The following is an 18,829-nucleotide window of genomic DNA, read 5'->3' as shown; positions in this document are numbered from 1 at the left end:
TGTATCCATATATTTTTGGTTCTTATAAAGATACATTTTTCTCTCCAAAATCCCACCCAAAAAAAAGCTAAATGCACCGCTGTTCCTTCAAATGTGAACATCAGCTCACCCAGTGTTTACGCCTTGTTATATAACTTCTACTGTAAGATCGACAGCAGACGGGAAGCCAGCTGGGGATGTTGATGAGGGCTGCAATCGCATGCGATACAAAAGGCTGGGAAGCCTGGGCCACAGCAAAGAGGCCTGGAAACGCACATAAAGGTGTGTAAAAACAGGACAACACAGGGCTGCGGTTTTAGTGATTCGCTCTGTCGACAACATTAAAAGGTCCTTCATCTTTCAAGTGAGGACGGCACATCTTCGTTTCAAAAGACGTGTCCAGTCATACGTAAATCACACCCCTGATGATCTTTAAAAACTACAAAACTGAAGTTACATTACCATCAAAAAGCCTTAAGAAGTCATTTTTTCGGTCATTCTTGAGTAATCTTTGGGCTGAAACTAAGATCAAAATACAGAAAAAGTGCTGATTTGTCAAGAGCTTGAAAGGTTTGTCCACTGGAGATGATACCAGTGAGTTTATCACTGAAATTTAACCACAGAAAGAAACAGCAAGTCAAGATCAGCCTTTCAGAGGATGCAATCTGACCATGAGACGATCTCACATAAACGTATAATGACATTTTTCTGGAAATGCAAATGCTGTCTGTACTTTATTTAGTGGGAATAGGCACGCTTTAGTAGGAACAGCAGCAGCGAAGGCTTATTGATGAGGCAACATTACAATCAAAGTAATTCATTAAATGAAGCTGAATCTGTAAAAACACACTGAATGCTGCAATGTCCATTTTCATTTTGATATTTTGTAGTATTTTACATGAAAAGGCAGAAAATCATATTTTTTCTTGAAATTAACATTTTTTAAATGCTGCAACAACTTGCTGACATTAGGAGTAAATTGTTGTTGCAAATTTATATTGAAATTATATTTAAAAAATCAAATTGGGCTGAAATGAGTTTGACAAAGAGCTTCAAGTTTGGACAAATAACGTCAAGTTTCATGTTTTGACAGAGCAGCAGGGAGGAAGAGGAGGAAACAGGAGATTATTTCCATTACATCACCTCAGGTGGATCTTCTGATGCATGTTTTTGTCGTGGACTGCAAGCATGACTGAACTTGGGACTTTTCAGAGTTGCCCCTAGCATTCATTTGGGTGAATGGTTTACCTCCTTCCCCCTGTTTGATTGCCCAAACCCGACCTGGCCTGTGCGCCCCGGGAAGATGGTCCTGAGCAGGCTGTGTGCATGATTTTCTCCAAGTCACTTCCTTTATCCTGCTGAAAAATACTCATTAACTAGTCTTGACCTCTATGTGAGGAGATTCTCTGGAACTCAAAGGTCGTAAATTGTTATCTGTTGACTGGCACAGGGGCGATCAGATGAGTTGTAAATCATAAACAGTTTATATTCGCAAACACACGTGTCCAATCCGTGCGTAAAACAGCAGCAGCGTCCGAGCGCATTTCCAAATCTGTGTCAAGTCGGTTCGTTTACCTTCCTCAAGTGTCCTTTCTTCTTCTCCTCCTCATGTCGGTGAACTGGCATTTGCAGAAAGTCCTCTTCACAGCAGATGAAGCTCACCGTGCATCCCATCCGAGCGGAAGCAGAGCGCGCGCGTCCAGACCCATTCACCGACCCCCCGATCCCGGTTCCGGTTCTGCCCGCTGGCCGCCGCTCACTGAGACCTCATCCCGGCTCCACTCAGCGGGGATGGACTCGATCTGTCTGGCATCACCTCAGAACATGAAGTGGAGGCTCAGAGGAGCGTGTTCAGATTGTTTTGATCCAACTTGCGCGCGAACAGGTAGTCTGCAGGCTTTCACCCACTGGCTCCCTCTCTCTCTCTGACACACACACACACACACACACTCACACACACACACCTTTACGTTTGTGCCATCACATGCTTCTGTGATTGGTTGTTCATGCTGTCACTCATGTACAAACCAAACCCGCCAGTAACTCTCCTCTATCTGTCGCACATTATAAAAGATGGTTCAACCCAGTTAAATCATTTCATCTCACCATAATTTAAACCTTTTTCTTCTATCAGCAATGGTTAAATAAAAATACATAGAATTTGGTGGTCCTCTGGGTTTCTCCCACAGACCAAAAACATGCAGGTGAGGTTCAAGGTGATCCTAAATCCCCCCCAGTTGTGAATGTGAGTGTGTGTGGTCACCTGTCCAGGTGTATCCTGGCCTCATCCTCAGGGGGCTGGGATTGACTTCAGCCCCTGTGACCCTGCAGGATGAAGAGGTACAGAGGATGGATGGATGCATGATGGATGGATGATGGATGGGTGGCTACAAATGTAATTTTGAATTTATAACTAGAACTTTTAAGCCTTAAATATTCAACTTGAAAGAATTTCAAACAAATCAATACTGATGATTACCGATGAGTTAGTCTTCGTTTATGTTGTTTCTTTTATAGTTTAAAACTTTTAATAATTTTAACCAACGTACCATTGAATGTGTGTTTTTATAATAAAAACATTTCTTTTTATGATTATTATTAAGAACTAAAAACAAAGAAGCAATGCTGGGACTCTGTTTTTTTCCTGTTGCTAAACTTCACTTAGTATGAGATTTAGGGAATTTCTTAATCTTGGTCATTATAAGGTTATAAGATAGTAGTTTTTGTCTGCTGTTAAGATCTGGAGGCAGTAAAATCGCAACTCTTCTCATTGTCATTAAAAAACTTTCATTTGAGTTATCTGATCTGTTAGTTTAAAAATGTATTATTTTTATAGACTTCTCTCACACTGACAACAAATTCAATGCTACAAATGTGCGTTTTAAATGAAAATCATTCGCATTTTCACCGTCCTGTTTATTTGGAAATGTTGTCTGCATGACTGTCTCCAGTAACCTCTGCTGCAGTCAGCAGGGATGCTCTGTTCCTGCAGCCATGCCTCCCTCTGCTGGATTCAAATAGTGACAAAACACACGGCTCTCACTTCATCACAGTTTCCATGTTTAATTGTGTATTTGTGTTAAATAAAAGAGAAATTATCATCATCATTTTGATCAAACTAGCCTGTGAATTTAGGGCTCTGAATTTTCAGAAATGCCTTTTTTTAAGAAGAAGAAGAAAACTTTCCCTTATGATGCTGTAATGACTGCATATATAAAGAATAGTTGGTTTTGATGGCAGCCACTGAACCAAGATTGGTTCAACCTTCTAAAAAAAATAATTCAAAACTCGATACAGATAAGTATAAAATGTATCCTGATTTTCGATGAAAATTTGAATAAATGTTCCGATGAGAATGTATCAGAAAGTAGTGATGGAGTATTGGAGTGTAAGCACTTCCTACAGTATCATCAATATGTTTGGAAACAGTTCAAACTGGACAAAACACACAGAGAAAAGTACAGTTATGCAGATGCATCCACACACAAACTCTGTATAGAAACTCCACAGCAATATCTTGATAAAGTGAAACGATCGTTCAACTCAGAGATCAGCAGTCAGTCAGTTCATGTCAGAATATTCTTCACATGCGTCCAATAAAAAAAGAAAACCAGAATCTCTTTCAGGTGAAGTTTATTAAACAATATAAATCATCCCAGACCCAGATTTCTTCCATCAGTAATGTCTACACACACTTTCTTTGAGAGAGTGTTTTAGGATTTTGTTGCTGCTTTAATGCATTCAGGATGTGATTTTCTAATGAGTCGAAGAGTTTCTCTTCAGATTTCACTCCTGTATCGTCACACGTCTCTCTCTGGTGAACTGCTTGTCTAACCTTCCTTCAGCTGGAATCAGTTCCAGTCTCATGGGATCTTAAAGTGAATATAGTGGTATATGGTAATTTCACTTACATCTTAATTTACATTCATTTATGCATACATTTTCACACATATGAAATGTATTTAGAAATAATTAGACACTCAGAAAGGATAGAGCTCCTTCCCTTTCCAGTGATTCATACTGTCTGTTAAATATCTGGATCATATTATGGATCTCCATACTTTCTTCTTCATCCAGAATATAATCTGGAACTTTCTCACTGTGTAATCTCTTATTCTTTGGAAAATATCCACTCAGCCTATTAAATTTGATTTATTTTTAACTTCAATATTTTATGAAAAGCTGCCTTCCTCTGAACCAGAACATGATCCAGATCCCACCTACGACGGAATCGCTCCTTCACTCGCATGTTATCTATTAGTCTGCTGATTTTTCTCAAAATCCATCAACAGGTTTCTGAGTTGTCAACAGTCAAATAAACATATACCTCTTAACAAAGGTAAACAAATCTGATCCTGTTACACAGACTTTAAAAGACTTAAAATCACTGTGAGAACAAGCTCGTCCTTACATTGATGCATTTAGCGTCTATAGGACAGAATCAGTGTTCCTGCTTGTGTAATCTGTGCCAATCAAACAACGTTCAAACTACAATTTAATCCTGAGCTTATCACACAATAACCTGTCAGCCTGGCGGCTGCACACTCCACATTCACACAGCTAACAGATCCTGTTCAGGTTGATTATATTAAGCAGTATTATTAATATGACAGTCTGTGTTTCCCAGCATGCTGCTGCTGCTGCTGCTCTCTGCCTGTTTCATGTCATTAATCCTGTGATTGGATGATTGGTATGCGTGCAGGTTCTTGTGTTCTTACATATTTTGAAATTAAACCTTGTGAACTAGGCCTGTTCACAGCTGCAGGGCTTTATTTGTGAGTAACCACTGCAATAATTGTTAAAAAGTGCATCATCTGTTCATTTGTATTTTTTTTTTTTCACTTTCAAGATGTGAGCCCAGACCAAACGTCTGTGTTTGGGCTCAGCTGTGTAGTATAGATTTGTTTTAGTTTCCCAAGCTCAACTATTCCATTTGTTCACATCAGAATTTTAAACTAAGAGTGCATGTGCTTGTTCTTCATATGTGCTCAAAAGAGGGACTAACAGGCACTCAGGCTGCCTCCCAACACTTGATTCCCTCCAGGCTGGTGACTAACATGTCTCCTCTGCAGCAGATGGAGCTCTAGGTCTTTCATTTTGGTGCACAAGTAACTTTGAGTAAGTGCTTTTTGAAAGGATACATGCAGTATTCAAAGGCTAAAATGCATTTTCATATTCACATCAGCATTCAGTATAATAAAGGACTTCCGGCTGGTTTCTCATCCACGAACAGTGACGGAGCCGGGGGTGGGGGGCGACTACTACTACTATTATCACTTTTACAACTTCTAATGAATGACATGAATCCCTGTTGGACCTCCAGGTTAACTAACTCAAACACATAATGAACACTTGATTTGTCCTTCAATGTTGCTGAATCTGACAGACTGGAAACACTGAACATGCAGTCTGATCATTTCTCAGTATGTTTTACACCCCTTATTTAGAAATCTCTATCAGCTCAGACAGGAACTATCACACGTGTGTTTTTTTTTAAAGCAGATTGAAGGTTATTAGATTAGATTCATTCAAATAAGGAGCTGAAACTTCTCATGTGAAATTTTGACCATCATCGTAAATAAAAAATGCCTTTAAAGTCAAAAAAACCTTTTTTGTCTTTTTTTTTTCGAAGGAAGTTGCATTTTCAAAACTTTTTAAATATGTTTTTGTCTATATTTTTTAATACAGACAAATGTTTTTGAGTCAGGTACATTTTTCTGTTCTTATAATAGTGACTTTATGTGCCGCCCCGGGAGAATCACGTATTTCATCTTGTCACCCCAGTGCCGTTTTCCGGCTCCGCTACTGTCCACTAGCTGCCCTTCTGAAAAGCTCCTACATTCAAATTCAAATACATACATGCAGTTAAAAATATCCTGCAGAATTAAAATCAAGCTGCCGTTTCGCGCCGTCTGTCCACGAAGCGCAGATTGAGCTGCTGGTCCGGGACCAGGACCACCCGGTTGATGCTCTTCACCTCTCCCATGGAGGGATCCGGCTGGATCTCGAACCGTCTGATTAACTGGAGGGAGGACAGGGAACAGAGAGAAACATTTAACTCAACGTCACTGCTGTGATTCCTATTGGGACTTTCACAAATACTCCTCCTATTTTAACAATAAAGCCACGTTAACAACTGTTATCATTTTTGAACATTATGGCTGAATGATGTTAACGCTGCTTTTACTTGTGTAACAAGGTCAAAAGGTCATCATTGCTGCTATCTGTTGTTCAGTTTTGAGTCTCTTCCTGACACAGTGTGACCCTCAGTAAACCGATTCAGGACTGCAGTCACTTATTTTAAAAAGGCAGTTAATGATTCCTTGTTGTCTGAACACGATGAAACACCCACAGAGGCTGTTTTGGCTCATGGATCGTTTTCTTGACACTTCCTAGTTAAAGATTTTCACTTTCACTTGCATCATAGCGTCCATCTGTCTTCTACACCACTTCATCCTGTGAAGGGTCACAGGGCGCTGGAGCCAATCGCAGCTTTCTGTGAGCGACGACAGGACACACACCTGGACAGCTGACCAGTCCGTCACGGAGCACACACGACGACACACACACTCACATTCACTGCTAGGGATGGACGGATAGATGGAGGCCTTTTAAGGTTTCATCTCCTACCTGAGTCAGAAGCAAGTACATCTCCAGCTCAGCGATGCGGCGGCCGACACAGCCTCGCACCCCGAAGCCGAAGGGGATGGATCCGAAGGGGTGGGGCCGTTCACGGCCATCCCGGAGCCATCGCTCCGGCCTGAACTGCATCGAGTCTGAGAACGTGTCCTTGTCGTGGCTGATGGCGTAATGAGAGAGCAAAAATGTGGTCTGCAAAATAACAGCAAACGGAAACAGATTTTCAGATTCCCTTTTTCTTAGTACTTTCACATTCAACTTGATCAAATCACATTTCTGCTCAGGGTGCACTACTGCCTCATCACCTCATGATGGCGCTCATGAGGCTCGCTCAGCCCATACTGCAAAACTCACACTGCCATTGGTCAGAAGCTGACTGGAGTCATGATGTCAGCTGACTACTGCTATAAAGTCAGCTTCAACCTGCTTCCCCCAGATTACAGAGGACCCCTCAGGGACTGGTCCTCCACCTGGCCGTCCAGAGCCCGCCTGTCCCTCCTGGATCCCTCCAGATCCAGAGAAGAAGCACCTCCCCTGGACGAAGAGCTACGAACTGGACGAACTTTCCCCTGGACGCAGTGGAACTTCGCCAGCGGCTTCGACATTCAAGTAAGAGGCTTGGCAGTGACTAGCTGGAGTGGAAATATTTTTTATGCTTGAACTGACTGAACTGCCTCACACTTGTTGCATTTTTTAGATCTATTTGATGAACGATTGCTAATCAGATGTGTGTCTTTATAGAAATGCAGAAACAGACACTTTTAATAAACGCTCATGAACTGAACTGAACTGAATGATTCACAGTGATTTTGGTGCACTTTGTGACAAATCCATGGTCTTAACAGTCAGTACTCATTCTCACGCCTCGTTGACATTTAAATGCAGTTGTATTTTTAGTGGAAAAACAAGTCTAAGAGGAAAATGTTTACTTTTTGAGACTGAAGTTCATTCGTTCCCTCTTTAGGGTGGTGCCCCGAATTAATATTCAATAAATCACAAATGCATTTAATTCATAATTCTACAATTTCTCAGTTCATTTCCTGCAATTTATCCCTTTTCAGTAATTAGCAACTCTTGATGTTGTTGATTGATCATTAACATCTTATTGGTCAATAATTGGATAGTTACATTATTTAGTGATTCACTCATTACCAAGTGTCTGGTATTATTAATTGATATATGGCAATTTATACCAATCAATAACTTGAACCTTTTGCCATTCCATACTAAACAAACAGTTACAGCCATTTTCTGAGGGGGTTGGGAAAAAACAAAACAACTCACATTCTTTGGAATGTGATATCCTCCAATAACGACGTCCTTTTCCGTCATGATTCTGGCATTCGTAGGAACTACAGGATACATCCTGCAAGAAAACAACAACAACAACCACAAAAAAGTTAAACTTCAACACATTCAACCTCCAGGTGCTAAAAACAAAAAAAAACAAAACTCAATGAGCGCATGTGTCTACATCTGCTGCCATCACCTGAGCGTCTCCTTGATAACCGCTCTCAGATAAGGCAGGACGGTGACGTCTGCAGCGCTGGGGAGCCGGTCCACCGGTCCAATCGAGGACACTTCCTCATAAAGTCGGTTCTGGACTTCAGGGTTCTTGGACAGCTGGTACAAGGCCCAGATCAGGGTGTTGGACGTCTTCACCACGAAGGCAAGCAAACAAGGGGAGATAAGTTAGAAGTGAACCATCACACAATTGTTTTTTATGCCATTTTTGAAGACATTAGAAGGGTGAAGGACGAACAAAGCTTTCCTCTTTGGGTGCGGAGGCAGATCTGATTTACCGTGTCCACTCCGGCCAGGAGGAGCTCCGCAACGCTGCCGTAGATATCCTTGGTGCTCATCTGAGTGTTTGAGAGGAGGTACGTCAGGTATTCCCCCTCCACGTCCTGCTCGTTGTCCAGACGCTGCTGAATCAGCTCCATTTTCCGGTCGATCAACTCTTTAGCTGCAGAACAAACAGAAATGTAAGTGTATCATTGGAGAATTCAGACTGAATACACGAAAATGGAGTGATCATAGAAATGTACAAGATAGCCAACAATCATCTTCAATCTTCACATGAGGGCCTGAGAACTGAACCGAAGCAATTTTTGTCATCATATTCTGTAAAAGAACACAAATCAGCATTTTCATAAAGCAAAATAAATGTGAAACAACAGCCTGTAAGGCGCGCGGGCCAGAAGTGCAGAATACAAATTTTCCAGCTGTGAGAAATTATGACAGTAATCGTAACGTATGTGTGTCAGCAGCAGGGGAGCACTTCAGGCTGGGTTATGTGGTGACTCAGTTCAGGTGATCAGGATTACTACACGGATGATAAAATGTGTCTACATCAAAGATTATTTGCAGAATTTGATGAGTTATTCTGATCTTAATCTGAATCATCCGATACATTTTCACTGTGATCGTTGAGTTTTAAAGCATGTGGTGAAGTGAAGCAGAATATTGATGAAATTGCTTTTCTTTTATTCATATTTCAGGTTTGTCATTTGTTGCTAAAAAACTGTTCATTTAAAAATGAAAGTTTAGAATCGCATATTAATATTTTGTTGCCTGAAAACAAAGACAGTTGTTTCATATTGTGGTTGATTATATTTTATAATGTAATTATTTATTGGCTTGGCTCATTTCAGATCAAACTGCGCTGAGTGTGGTTTCATCACAAAAGCAACCAACAGCACCCTCTAGTGAGTCAAGACGAAACTACATTTTTTTCATGGTTCCTGCTTTTTCCATGTAAACAGACACCGTTTTCAAAACGCTACCGTGTGAATGCAAAAATGCAAATCGATGTGTTTTCACTTGAAACGTTGGAGCCTCAGACTTTCACTGATACATTTGACTATCGTGACAAATTTGCTGAAATGTTCTTTACCAGTGTGGAACAATTTACATTTGGGTCTTTTTGCCAGTTTGCGCCTGGATTCCAGTACCTCGACTTCCTATTTCCCAACTCCAGCCTGCTTTTGAAAGTCTGTAATCTGCGACTTGCTTGAAAGTAACAGTGAAACCTAACACTGGTGAACACGGCCACTCTCAAAGACGGAAGCTGTTTTCCCATATGCCTTCATCCCACCTGACAGAGTCCAGGAAGTCCCTGCACTAAGACCGGCAGCACCCGATCGAGCAGCGTCGGCCACACAAAGAATAAAGAAAGCCTCGGCTTGCAGTTTACCGAAGATGAAGATGCCGTCCCAGCCAGCGATGTACCGGTCCCAGTGAGGCAGCAGGCTGCGGCCCCACTTTGGCATGATGTGCGCAGCCATACTGTTGGTGAACATCAGAGCAATGGCGTTGATGAATTCTTGAGTTCCGGCAGGGATTTCCTTCTCCAGACAACTGAGTCTCGTTTCAAATAATATGGCTGCAATTCCTAAGGAGGAAAGAAAATGAAATGATCAGAAACCTTTGCGGGAAGTAGCTCATATCTGAATAAACATTCCTGCAGGTTTATTTGTACAGATTTTCCCAGTGATGGATGTTAAATCCAAAGCAATCATGTTCAATCTAATTGATAACTATTATATATCAAGAATTAACTTGAACTTCGCTAACTTTGCACTCTTTGTATGAGAAAAAAAATGTAGAAATGACCAAATATAGAGAATAAAACTTTCAAGTGTTTGAATACTTTTTGTTGGGTTTTTTTTTTTTTCCAAAAATATCTCACATTTGCCGCCTACCTTCTAGTGAAAACAGATAAAACTCATTGGCCAAGTCGGTGACAACATCTCCTGTCGGACTGCACTGGCGCAGATAGCGGATCTTCTTGATGAAGTCGGTCACCACCTCGTTTATCACCCCATCGTACTGCGCCGAGTCCTTCGGGTGCAGCAGGCGTTTGTTCAGGACCACTCTCAGGTTGTACCACCGCTCACCCTCCCTGGATCATAGAGGAAGTCCGAATGAAGCAGATCGTGTCCAGTCAGTGACGAAATGTCCAGACATAGGGACACTTCTCCTGAACTCTGTTTGGAGAAACCTTTAAACATCCGTCTGAAAACTTCTGGTCGGTTCTCACACTATTCCACTGTGATGCATTCGGACTCTTTTAGGTTTGCAGTAATTCTGTCTGCAGTGCCAGATTTCAGCTCTATTGGTGGGTTTAGGTCAGGACTGAAGATAACTGTCTGTCGGTTAATAGAAAAATAAATTGTGATTGAGAAGAGCAGTGATCTGCCTTCACAGTCTTCACAGCTCGAACACTTGGTTTGGAGACAGTCTGAGGTTTCTGTTGTGCTGCTGGACGCAACTTCTTATTCATTATCCTCCTAAAATCCAGTTTTCTAACGTACAGCGAACAATTTTCTATCTAAAATGTCTAGACTACCTTCAGATATCGTCAATCTTTTCTCACTTTTCTCACTATCAAGCTCTTTAAATCAAGAATTTCAGGATTTTCAGGGATTAACTTCTAGTTTTGGGAGTTATTGTGTTGTCTGAAAACAGAATCATGCAGTCAAACTTTCATTCACTGGTAGGTGTGTTTACGTCATGTGACTACAGAAAGTTTTAGATCATGTTTGTGGAAATAACTGAATCATTATGAAATGAATGCCTTTCTGTAGATTAAAAAAAAAAAACAACACCATCCTTTCATTTTCCATGCAGCTTCATCCATTCGTTCAGAGTCAAGGGACACTGGAATCAACCCCAGTGGATTATGGGTGAAGGCAGGCAGAGTCCATCACAGGGCAAACTCAGAGAGACACACCCACATTCATTTCCAGGTCAGTACTGACTTATCAACTAACCAAACAAAACATGTTTTTGTGGGAGTAATTTGAAGAGAAAAAAAGAAAAACGCATCTGGTCTGACCTGACCTGGACTTGAACCTTTGACATATTCAGCCAGGATAGAAAGCATTTTAATTTTTTTTCCTGAACTTTTTATCCTGGAGTTGCACAAAACAAACATTGTGATACTGATCTAACATCAGGAAGTTTCTCAATCCACTCGATGGATCCCATTACATAACTAAGGACAACATCAACATTCCAGTCTGGAAGCAATCTGGCTTACTCCCATGAGCCCACTTGTTGCTAGAAGAGTGAGCAATACCGGTTTTACAGGGATTAAAGGTTTATTCTATGCGGGATGAATGCAGCAGGCCAGTGGGAGTGCAGCGCTGGTGTGGTCTTACACTGTGAACGGCCCGTAGCCGAATCCTTTCATATCGCGGAACTCCTTCCACAGAGCCATGTCTGCTCGGCAGGGGAACTTCTCATCCTTCCTCAGGAGCTCCTCCAGCAGGTCGGGGGAGTTCACACACACGTGCCCCATCGCGTCCCGGTAGATGGGCCCGTACCGCTGCTTGTTATGGATCTGATGGGTCACAGAGGCATACGACTGCTGTGTGCAGTTTCCTTTTAAGGTCAACACCAGATGTGAGCGACCGCTTTACGCAAAAGAACTTTGCACATTTGATAAGATAATCGGCTCAGTCTGCGTGATGGTGAGATTCCACTACCAGCTGTTATCTAATCGTTACCATGGAAACAAGAGGGACACAAGCAGCCTGACATTTCTGAGCACTGTCTCTGGGAATAAGTGCAGTTGTTCATATAAATGACTGCATGAAAGCAAGGGTCTGCAGGCTGAACTCAGTGGCAGTGTGGTGCACTGTGGGTGAAGCACACATCCCATCTGTACGGTCTATCTGTTCCCAGACGTACCTGTAGCTCATGCGAGCGGTTATAGAAGCCCTGGAACAGCAGTCTGTAGATGAACTCCGGGAAGCTGACCCGCGGGAGGTCCTCCGCCGCCCGGGGCCTGTCCGCCTGGAGGGCCGAGGCTACTCTGCTGGCCCCCCTGCAGACCGCCGGGGCCGGCGCGAGAGGACGCGGCAGGAGCCGGCCGCCGTTCCCCAGCCGCACCGCTCTCCAGGACAGCCAGGCAGCCATAACAGAGACCGCGCAGCAAATGCACAGACGTCTCCTGTTACATTAGAAAGAGGGGCCGAGCAGGAAGCGGCCACGGCCCACACAGGCTTAACCCTTCCCACGCACCAAATGAGGAACCAGAGGAGCCAGGAAATCAACAAAACAAGGACATACTTACACACTGAGGGTAATACGAAAGATTCAGGCTACTGTAAATGAAAAGCTTTACATATTTTATGAACCAAACAATGCATGGAAGTGGATCTCTCTCATGCATCAGGGTTGGTTTCTTCTAACCTTTTGGAAAATGCAACAAAAAGCTTCAGATGGCAGATTTACAGTATTCATTCTTTCAGTGTGACGCAACAGAAAGAGAAATATCAGTTTGTTGAATCACTTGTGAGAAGCTCATTGGATAATGTAATCCCTCCAGCATCCAGGAGCTGAGCAGAACTCCGAGGTCGTCACAGGGCAGTGGACAGGTTTCTTCTGCGAGGGAGGCCCAGAGACTCCGGTGCAGACAACACAAACACACCCAATCCTTAAGTATCTGCATGAAACCTGGACAGTAGGAGCAACTTTACCAGCTTTAAACCTCTCAAAGGGATTGAACGGGTTAAGATCAGCCAGATGCTGAGTTCAGGTTTGAATCATTTTCTCTTTTTTCTGAACATATGTTTTGGAAAAATGTCTTTTCTCCACAGATCAGAAGTCTCTAACCGAGATGATTTTTGCCACTTTATATCAAATCATATTTCTCTGGAGCCACAAAAACATGTTTAATGTCCAAAATGAGGACAGCAAAGCCAATGTAAAGTTGCACATTTCTGTCACAAACATAAAAAAATTGTATTGCAAGACTCAACCTGTCTCTTCATCTGCAGGGATGGAAAGAGAAAATCAAGAACTCATCATTAAATATGCTTCAGTGAAATCCAGAGGAGCAGTTGCACCCTTCAAACATCTGACAGGAAATAGAAGACGAAGGTAATTATTTAAAATTAATCCCCAAAAGTCACATCGCTAACTGCCTACATCTTTTGATCTGAGGTTATAAATGCAACCAGAGACGAAAACTGTGAACTCTTTCCAGAATATGTAGAAATAACTTCAAAAGAAAATGTAAAAAGGAGCTGTTCTTCAGTTTTATTCAGGATTCGGTGTGTGGACCCCCCCTCCAGCCTCGTCACCCCTTTATTTGACTAACATTGTCTATGGATCCTGCAGGGTCCGTTTTGTGCAGCAGGAAGTGTCCCTGAACCTGCGCGGCGCTGATCTCAGCGTGAGCGGCCAGGGCTCGCTCCGCGAAGCGCTCGCCCTCCGACGGGGGCTCCAGTGGGTAGAACCGCTGGAACATCTGGCTCAGCTGGAAGCGGTCGCAGTGTCCGATGTACTGCTTCATGTCCACCCGGCCGGGCCGGATGAGCGCAGCGTCCAACCTGCGAGCAGAGGACACACACACACACACGGAGCAGGCACCGACACTTTAATCCAAAAAGCTTTTCGATCCAAGAGTTCAAACAGTTTGACTAAAGTTTTACGACTCTGGCCGTCTCACAAAATTCCACAACAAAGTCGTACGATCATAACAACGGCCGGACATCAGCAGGGTTGATCTGTTTCCTCTGTACTGAGTGTTGCTGAGGTAGAACTGATCGTTCACCAGATCAGTTCCTAATTAACCAAGGAATCCCGAGCAGCTTATCGTGAAAAGAACAAACTCATATGAAGTGCTTAATGTTCTAAGAAAGAACAAGGGAGAGCAGCTGATGGAGAAACTGATAGACTTTAGCCCCTCCAAGGCTGTGAGAAGTCTATGTTAGTTTCAAATGTGTCTCCCTGGCATGTAAACCGTCTGAGAGCTGCCGTCAAGAACTGTGTCGGTTATAAGATATAAAGGATGATTATTATTATTATTAACTGTTAGAGGAAAAACCTTTTTCATCTTCATTTTCCTTCCTTACACAGTTCTCACAGGTGGGCCTGTTCATGGAAATAAACCCTGCTTTTAATCGGACCTCATGTTGAGCACACACAATTCAGTTACAACCATCATGCATTTGGATTCGTTTCAATAACCGACTGACAGACTTCACGAAGGTCTGATTTCTTTCAAAAAATAGATGTAAGTGGACGGAGCTGTTCAACTGTGAATCAAATGTAGACTCAACATGAAGTTAATCACACACGGCGCAATATTAGGAAAACATAATAATGCTGAGAATTCTGACAATGAACAAATTAACAATAAATACACACAGTGCAGGGGAATATTCCATCAGTCGTCTGCAACATTTGTGCAGGTTGATAATCTAATAACACACTGTGGAGGATTAATTCTACATAAGATCCTTAATTTGCCGTTACTGATCTGTGATGGCATTACCCATAATGCACTCCTTTGCAGTGATTGTGTGAGATTGCGGAGTTGCACCGTCTGGTCGTACCTGTCTATGAAGTTGGTGGTCATAAAAACTATCCTGGCTTCTGAAGAAGCCACGCCGTCCAGAGAGTTCAGCAGCCCACTGAAGGTCAGTCTCCCCATCCCCTGATAGGCCAGAGGGTCTGAGAGGCAGACAGAACAACAAGAGCTCATTTCAGTGACACCTTCTTTTGCAAAATGTCCAAACGCTGTTTCATTCCACGTGGTGGGGTTGACCACCAGAACTAAACAGACTGGAGGATAAAAACAGCTTCTCATGCTTGTGTTTTCTTTCTGTCCCCAGACAGAAGCCTTCCTCCTTGCTGCGACTCACTCTCCGTGGGCAGCAGGTCTCGGCTGACGAAGGCCGCGTCCACGTCCTCCAGCAGAATGATGCTTTGCTGCGGCGCCACGCTCAGCAGGTGGTTCAGCCGGTCGTCGGAGAGCGTGCGGTCGCTCAGGCTCATCAGGCAGATGCTGTAGCCCAGCTCGCCCGCCAGCGCCGTTCTGAAAAACAAGACAAGCATCAATGAAGCCGTACGACATGAGCTCTGAGACTGTAGACTGGATGTGACCAGAACAGAGACTCACATAAAACTGCTTTTTCCACAACCCGGAGGACCGTAGAGCAGATACCCTCTCCTGTAGGGAATTCCTGCAGAAGCACACACACTGTCACACAGGGAAAACACTATTCATACATAAAGTAAGATAAATAAAACTCTGAGAAAACATAGGCGATTGTATTTTGGATTCAGTAGTTCGTTTTTAATTCGGTTTTATGAAATGGAATCAATCCTGTTTGACCTATTTCTGTGAACTTTATTGAGCTTCCTCAAAACTCAACTTTTTCCTTTTCACAGCATTAATTGGTTGATAAAAAGCTTTAAACTTCATCACGCTTTGCTGTATAATGACAATAAAGGAATTCTGATTCTTATCTAACTAATCAGCTCATCTATTGTCCTTTCATGTTGCACATATTTATTCACAGAAAACTCTTGAACTCACAATATTTGCAACATACAACGCAGTGAGTGTTTAGCACCATCTCTCCATGCAGAGAGCAAGGTTTCACTTTCAAAAGCAGAAAAACACAACAGAAGCAACATCCTCAAGGTGACAGCTGATAGAGGTGAAAGAGATGAAACCTGATGCTAAAGCTGCAACATTTTCTTTAAACTACCGGTATCAAACATAAGGCCCGTGGGCCCAAAAGAGGCTTCAATCCGAGGCACCACAGCAAATTGTAAAGACATTAAAGAACACAAATCTCTTTAGAGTAGAGGACACAACACTGAGATTGCCTTGAAACTCCCCTGGTTTGACCTGTTGTGTTCAATGTTAATACAAACACGTTAACTGGATATTGTTGCTAGTGTGGGAAATTGTATCGAACATTCATGCTAGTTTAGGTTAGAGTGTTTAATCAATAGAAAATGTGCTCATTGCATGAGCAGTGTGTCAGGGTAGAATTAAAGGTAAAACATTCCAGGGGAGGTTTCTCACTCTGTACAGATGAAAGGACCGAAATCAGACAGGTAGGATTGCTTGGCAGCCCACATAAGATTTTAATTAAAAAGTTTGGGAAATCAGTCATATCTTTTGAAATGTTGTGGAATAATGATATATTTGTTTGTGTGTGTGTGTGTGTGTGTGTGTGTGTGTGTGTGTGTGTGTGTGTGTGTGTGTGTGTGTGTGTGTGTGTGTGCGTGTGAGCTTGTGTGGCAGCTTGTGAGATGGGAAGAGGATAATTCCAGAACAGAAACCATGACGAATGTGCAAAATAGGAGTGACTGTGCTGGCAACTAAGTACACAACGGCCGAAGTACCAGGCTCCACACGGGAGGCTCCCAACATCTGAAAGAAGAGTTATGAAACCGCCTGCGAGCGGTGGGGCAAAAATACACATCAACACAGATCGGACACGTCGTTCTTTTCCTGTTCAGCTTGATGGACGGCTGGTTTCGCGAAGAGACGAGGATCAGAACCCAGAGCTCTCTATCACTCTGTTTCCTCAATACTGAATAAAGGTGTGGACTGCCCACACAGAAGATACGTTGGTGCGTCATATCCCTTCATTCAGCTGAGACTAAAGAATCTACAATTAGGTGTGAATTTACATCAACACTTGGAACAGTTATCGACTCGATCCTGAATGCTGCAGAAGAATTATCTGCCTTACGAAAGCTCAATATTCTTCAGTTTATTCATCAGAATGAAGCATTGTGATCATCCTCTTTCCAGCATCATCAAATAAACAGAGATGAGATGTTGGAAACTCATGAGGTATATAGAGTACAATGGTGTTGCTAAAAATGGAGTTCATGAAGTTTTGATGCGAGGATAACAGGATGGTCAAGTCATCATTTTTCAGAATCCTTCACGTTTTTGCAGGAGTTTAAAAAAATAAACAAACGCTGCCATAAAAGAAAATTATCATAGTTTTAAATAGATCCCATGCTTGGTCAAGCTAAGTTTTTTTAATCTGTTATCATAGAAAAGTGTAATTTTAAACAAGTTTTAGAGGTCTAGACTGTAAAAAACAGTTTCAACACCATCATCCAGTGTATCAATGTGTTATTACGGTAATTAATACTGCATTTGTCCATCTTCAGTCAACACTGGTATGAACTAAATCAAGAGGATCAAAGTTCTTTGAGAATGTACGAATACCAACAAAGCAACATGACAGAACAGGATTAAAACTGGAGATCTCTTACCTCGATCCGTGTACCACTTTGGGTTTCCAATAAAATCCTTCACATCGTCTACGATCCTCTCAGCCACGCCTTTCTCCAAGACCACAGAGCTCAGGGGTCTGCGTCGTCGTGGAAACCCAAAGGGCCTCCACTCTCCTCCCATGGCTGTGTACATCACCGTCCTCCCTTCCTCCTGCTTCAGGGCCAGTTCTCTGGCTGTGAAACATGCATGACAGCTGCAGTGAAGGAGCAGTCACAGCTGAGACCTTAAAGCGAGTTGTGTGTGAAGTCATACCTTCCTGTAAGATGTTGAAGAAGATCTGTCTGTCTCTGCCCAAAGCTGTGAAAGTGACGGACTCCCAGGGAGTCCCAGTGTGCAAATCCACCATCTGCTTCTCTCTGGTCCGCTCCACTCTGATCCACTTCCTCCCATACCTGCAAACCCCAAATAATGTGTCAGGCAATAGGGTGCAAACATATATCCAGTGGCTGGTCCCTAAGGGTCCATGCCAGAGGCGCAATGTCAGACTTAAAGACATTTTGAGGAATAATACTAAACAGCTGATGCACTGAGGACTATCTCTGACCAGATGATGTGGTTTCCAGGACTCGGGTGGAAGTCAAACTGCGTGTGCACGCGACCGCTCTCGTGCGCCAGGTAAGAGGTCTCCACGCTCAGGTGCTGGGTGTGTCTGGCGTGCTTGGTGATCCAGCTCAGCAGCCAGGTGTAGCTCTTGTCCCTGCTGGGCACCTCCAGGGTGATCATGTAGTGGCGGCGGAAGAAGATCATGCCCACCTGGGCTCCCTTCCTGGCCACCGCCAGAGCAGTCCCGACCCCGACCAGCCCGAACCCGGCCCCGAAGTACGGGTTGTCCTTCAGACCGTCCAGAAAGTCTGACAATGGCATGGTGGGCGCTCAGACTTCAGACTTAAGGAGAAATCCACACTAGGTCCAGTTTGTTTACATGAATTAGTGCAGATTTTCAACGATTTAAAGACAACTGCGACTAATTTTACAGATGGCAACGTTAAACAGCAATACCCCTACTTGAATTTTCCTCTTTTACTCATCCTTTCCTCTGTGTGGCCATATTTTAACCAGATAACCGCGCCATGTGAGCAATGTAGCGATTCAATGACAGGACCTTGATTCCACTTCCTGTGTCCGACTGGCTCCCAGCAC

The 18,829-nt window shown here is 43.0% G+C and overlaps 2 protein-coding genes and 1 long non-coding RNA gene across 3 annotated transcripts; 1 reads left to right on the top strand and 2 right to left on the bottom strand.

Annotated features, from left to right (window-relative positions):
* Positions 1-3,595: 3,595 nt before the first annotated feature.
* Positions 3,596-12,587, bottom strand: cyp27a1.1 (cytochrome P450, family 27, subfamily A, polypeptide 1.1). The gene is made up of 9 exons (XM_030112719.1): positions 12,316-12,587; positions 11,784-11,965; positions 10,323-10,522; positions 9,815-10,012; positions 8,421-8,584; positions 8,108-8,274; positions 7,903-7,984; positions 6,610-6,810; positions 3,596-6,001 (listed from the first exon to the last, which is right to left on the bottom strand). Exons 1-9 carry the CDS (start codon positions 12,541-12,543, stop codon positions 5,870-5,872), a joined length of 1,554 nt encoding a protein of 517 aa, XP_029968579.1. The 5' UTR covers positions 12,544-12,587; the 3' UTR covers positions 3,596-5,869.
* Positions 12,249-13,884, top strand: LOC115403732 (uncharacterized). The gene is made up of 4 exons (XR_003933234.1): positions 12,249-12,709; positions 12,956-13,165; positions 13,407-13,509; positions 13,750-13,884. It is a non-coding gene; the product is annotated as an uncharacterized LOC115403732 (long non-coding RNA).
* On the bottom strand, positions 13,641-18,822 carry bcs1l (BCS1 ubiquinol-cytochrome c reductase complex chaperone). The gene is made up of 7 exons (XM_030112720.1): positions 18,234-18,822; positions 17,942-18,081; positions 17,668-17,862; positions 15,536-15,599; positions 15,279-15,451; positions 14,970-15,087; positions 13,641-13,961 (listed from the first exon to the last, which is right to left on the bottom strand). Exons 1-7 carry the CDS (start codon positions 18,551-18,553, stop codon positions 13,709-13,711), a joined length of 1,263 nt encoding a protein of 420 aa, XP_029968580.1. The 5' UTR covers positions 18,554-18,822; the 3' UTR covers positions 13,641-13,708.
* Between the last annotated feature and the right edge of the window lie 7 nt (positions 18,823-18,829).

This window comes from Salarias fasciatus, chromosome 16 (genome assembly GCF_902148845.1).
Source record: "Salarias fasciatus chromosome 16, fSalaFa1.1, whole genome shotgun sequence".
Taxonomy (NCBI): domain Eukaryota; kingdom Metazoa; phylum Chordata; class Actinopteri; order Blenniiformes; family Blenniidae; genus Salarias; species Salarias fasciatus.
Note: the sequence above shows the minus strand (reverse complement) of the source record. Positions and strands in the feature narration are given on the sequence as shown.

Bases quoted from the DNA above. Each gene is read 5' to 3' on its own strand.
- cyp27a1.1 (XM_030112719.1), bottom strand. From the start codon at position 12,543: ATGGCTGCCTGGCTGTCCTGGAGAGCGGTGCGGCTGGGGAACGGCGGC. The intron at 10,523-11,783 runs GTAAGACCACAC...TCTATGATCCAG, and splicing joins GGCTACGGGCCGTTCACAGT to GGAGGGTGAGCGGTGGTACA. The intron at 8,275-8,420 runs GTAAATCAGATC...TTCGTGGTGAAG, and splicing joins TCCTGGCCGGAGTGGACACG to ACGTCCAACACCCTGATCTG.
- bcs1l (XM_030112720.1), bottom strand. From the start codon at position 18,553: ATGCCATTGTCAGACTTTCTGGACGGTCTGAAGGACAACCCGTACTTC. The intron at 15,452-15,535 runs GTGAGTCTCTGT...CTTGTTTTTCAG, and splicing joins TGTGGAAAAAGCAGTTTTAT to AACGGCGCTGGCGGGCGAGC. The intron at 13,962-14,969 runs GTACGACCAGAC...CTCTGCTCGCAG, and splicing joins ACCACCAACTTCATAGACAG to GTTGGACGCTGCGCTCATCC.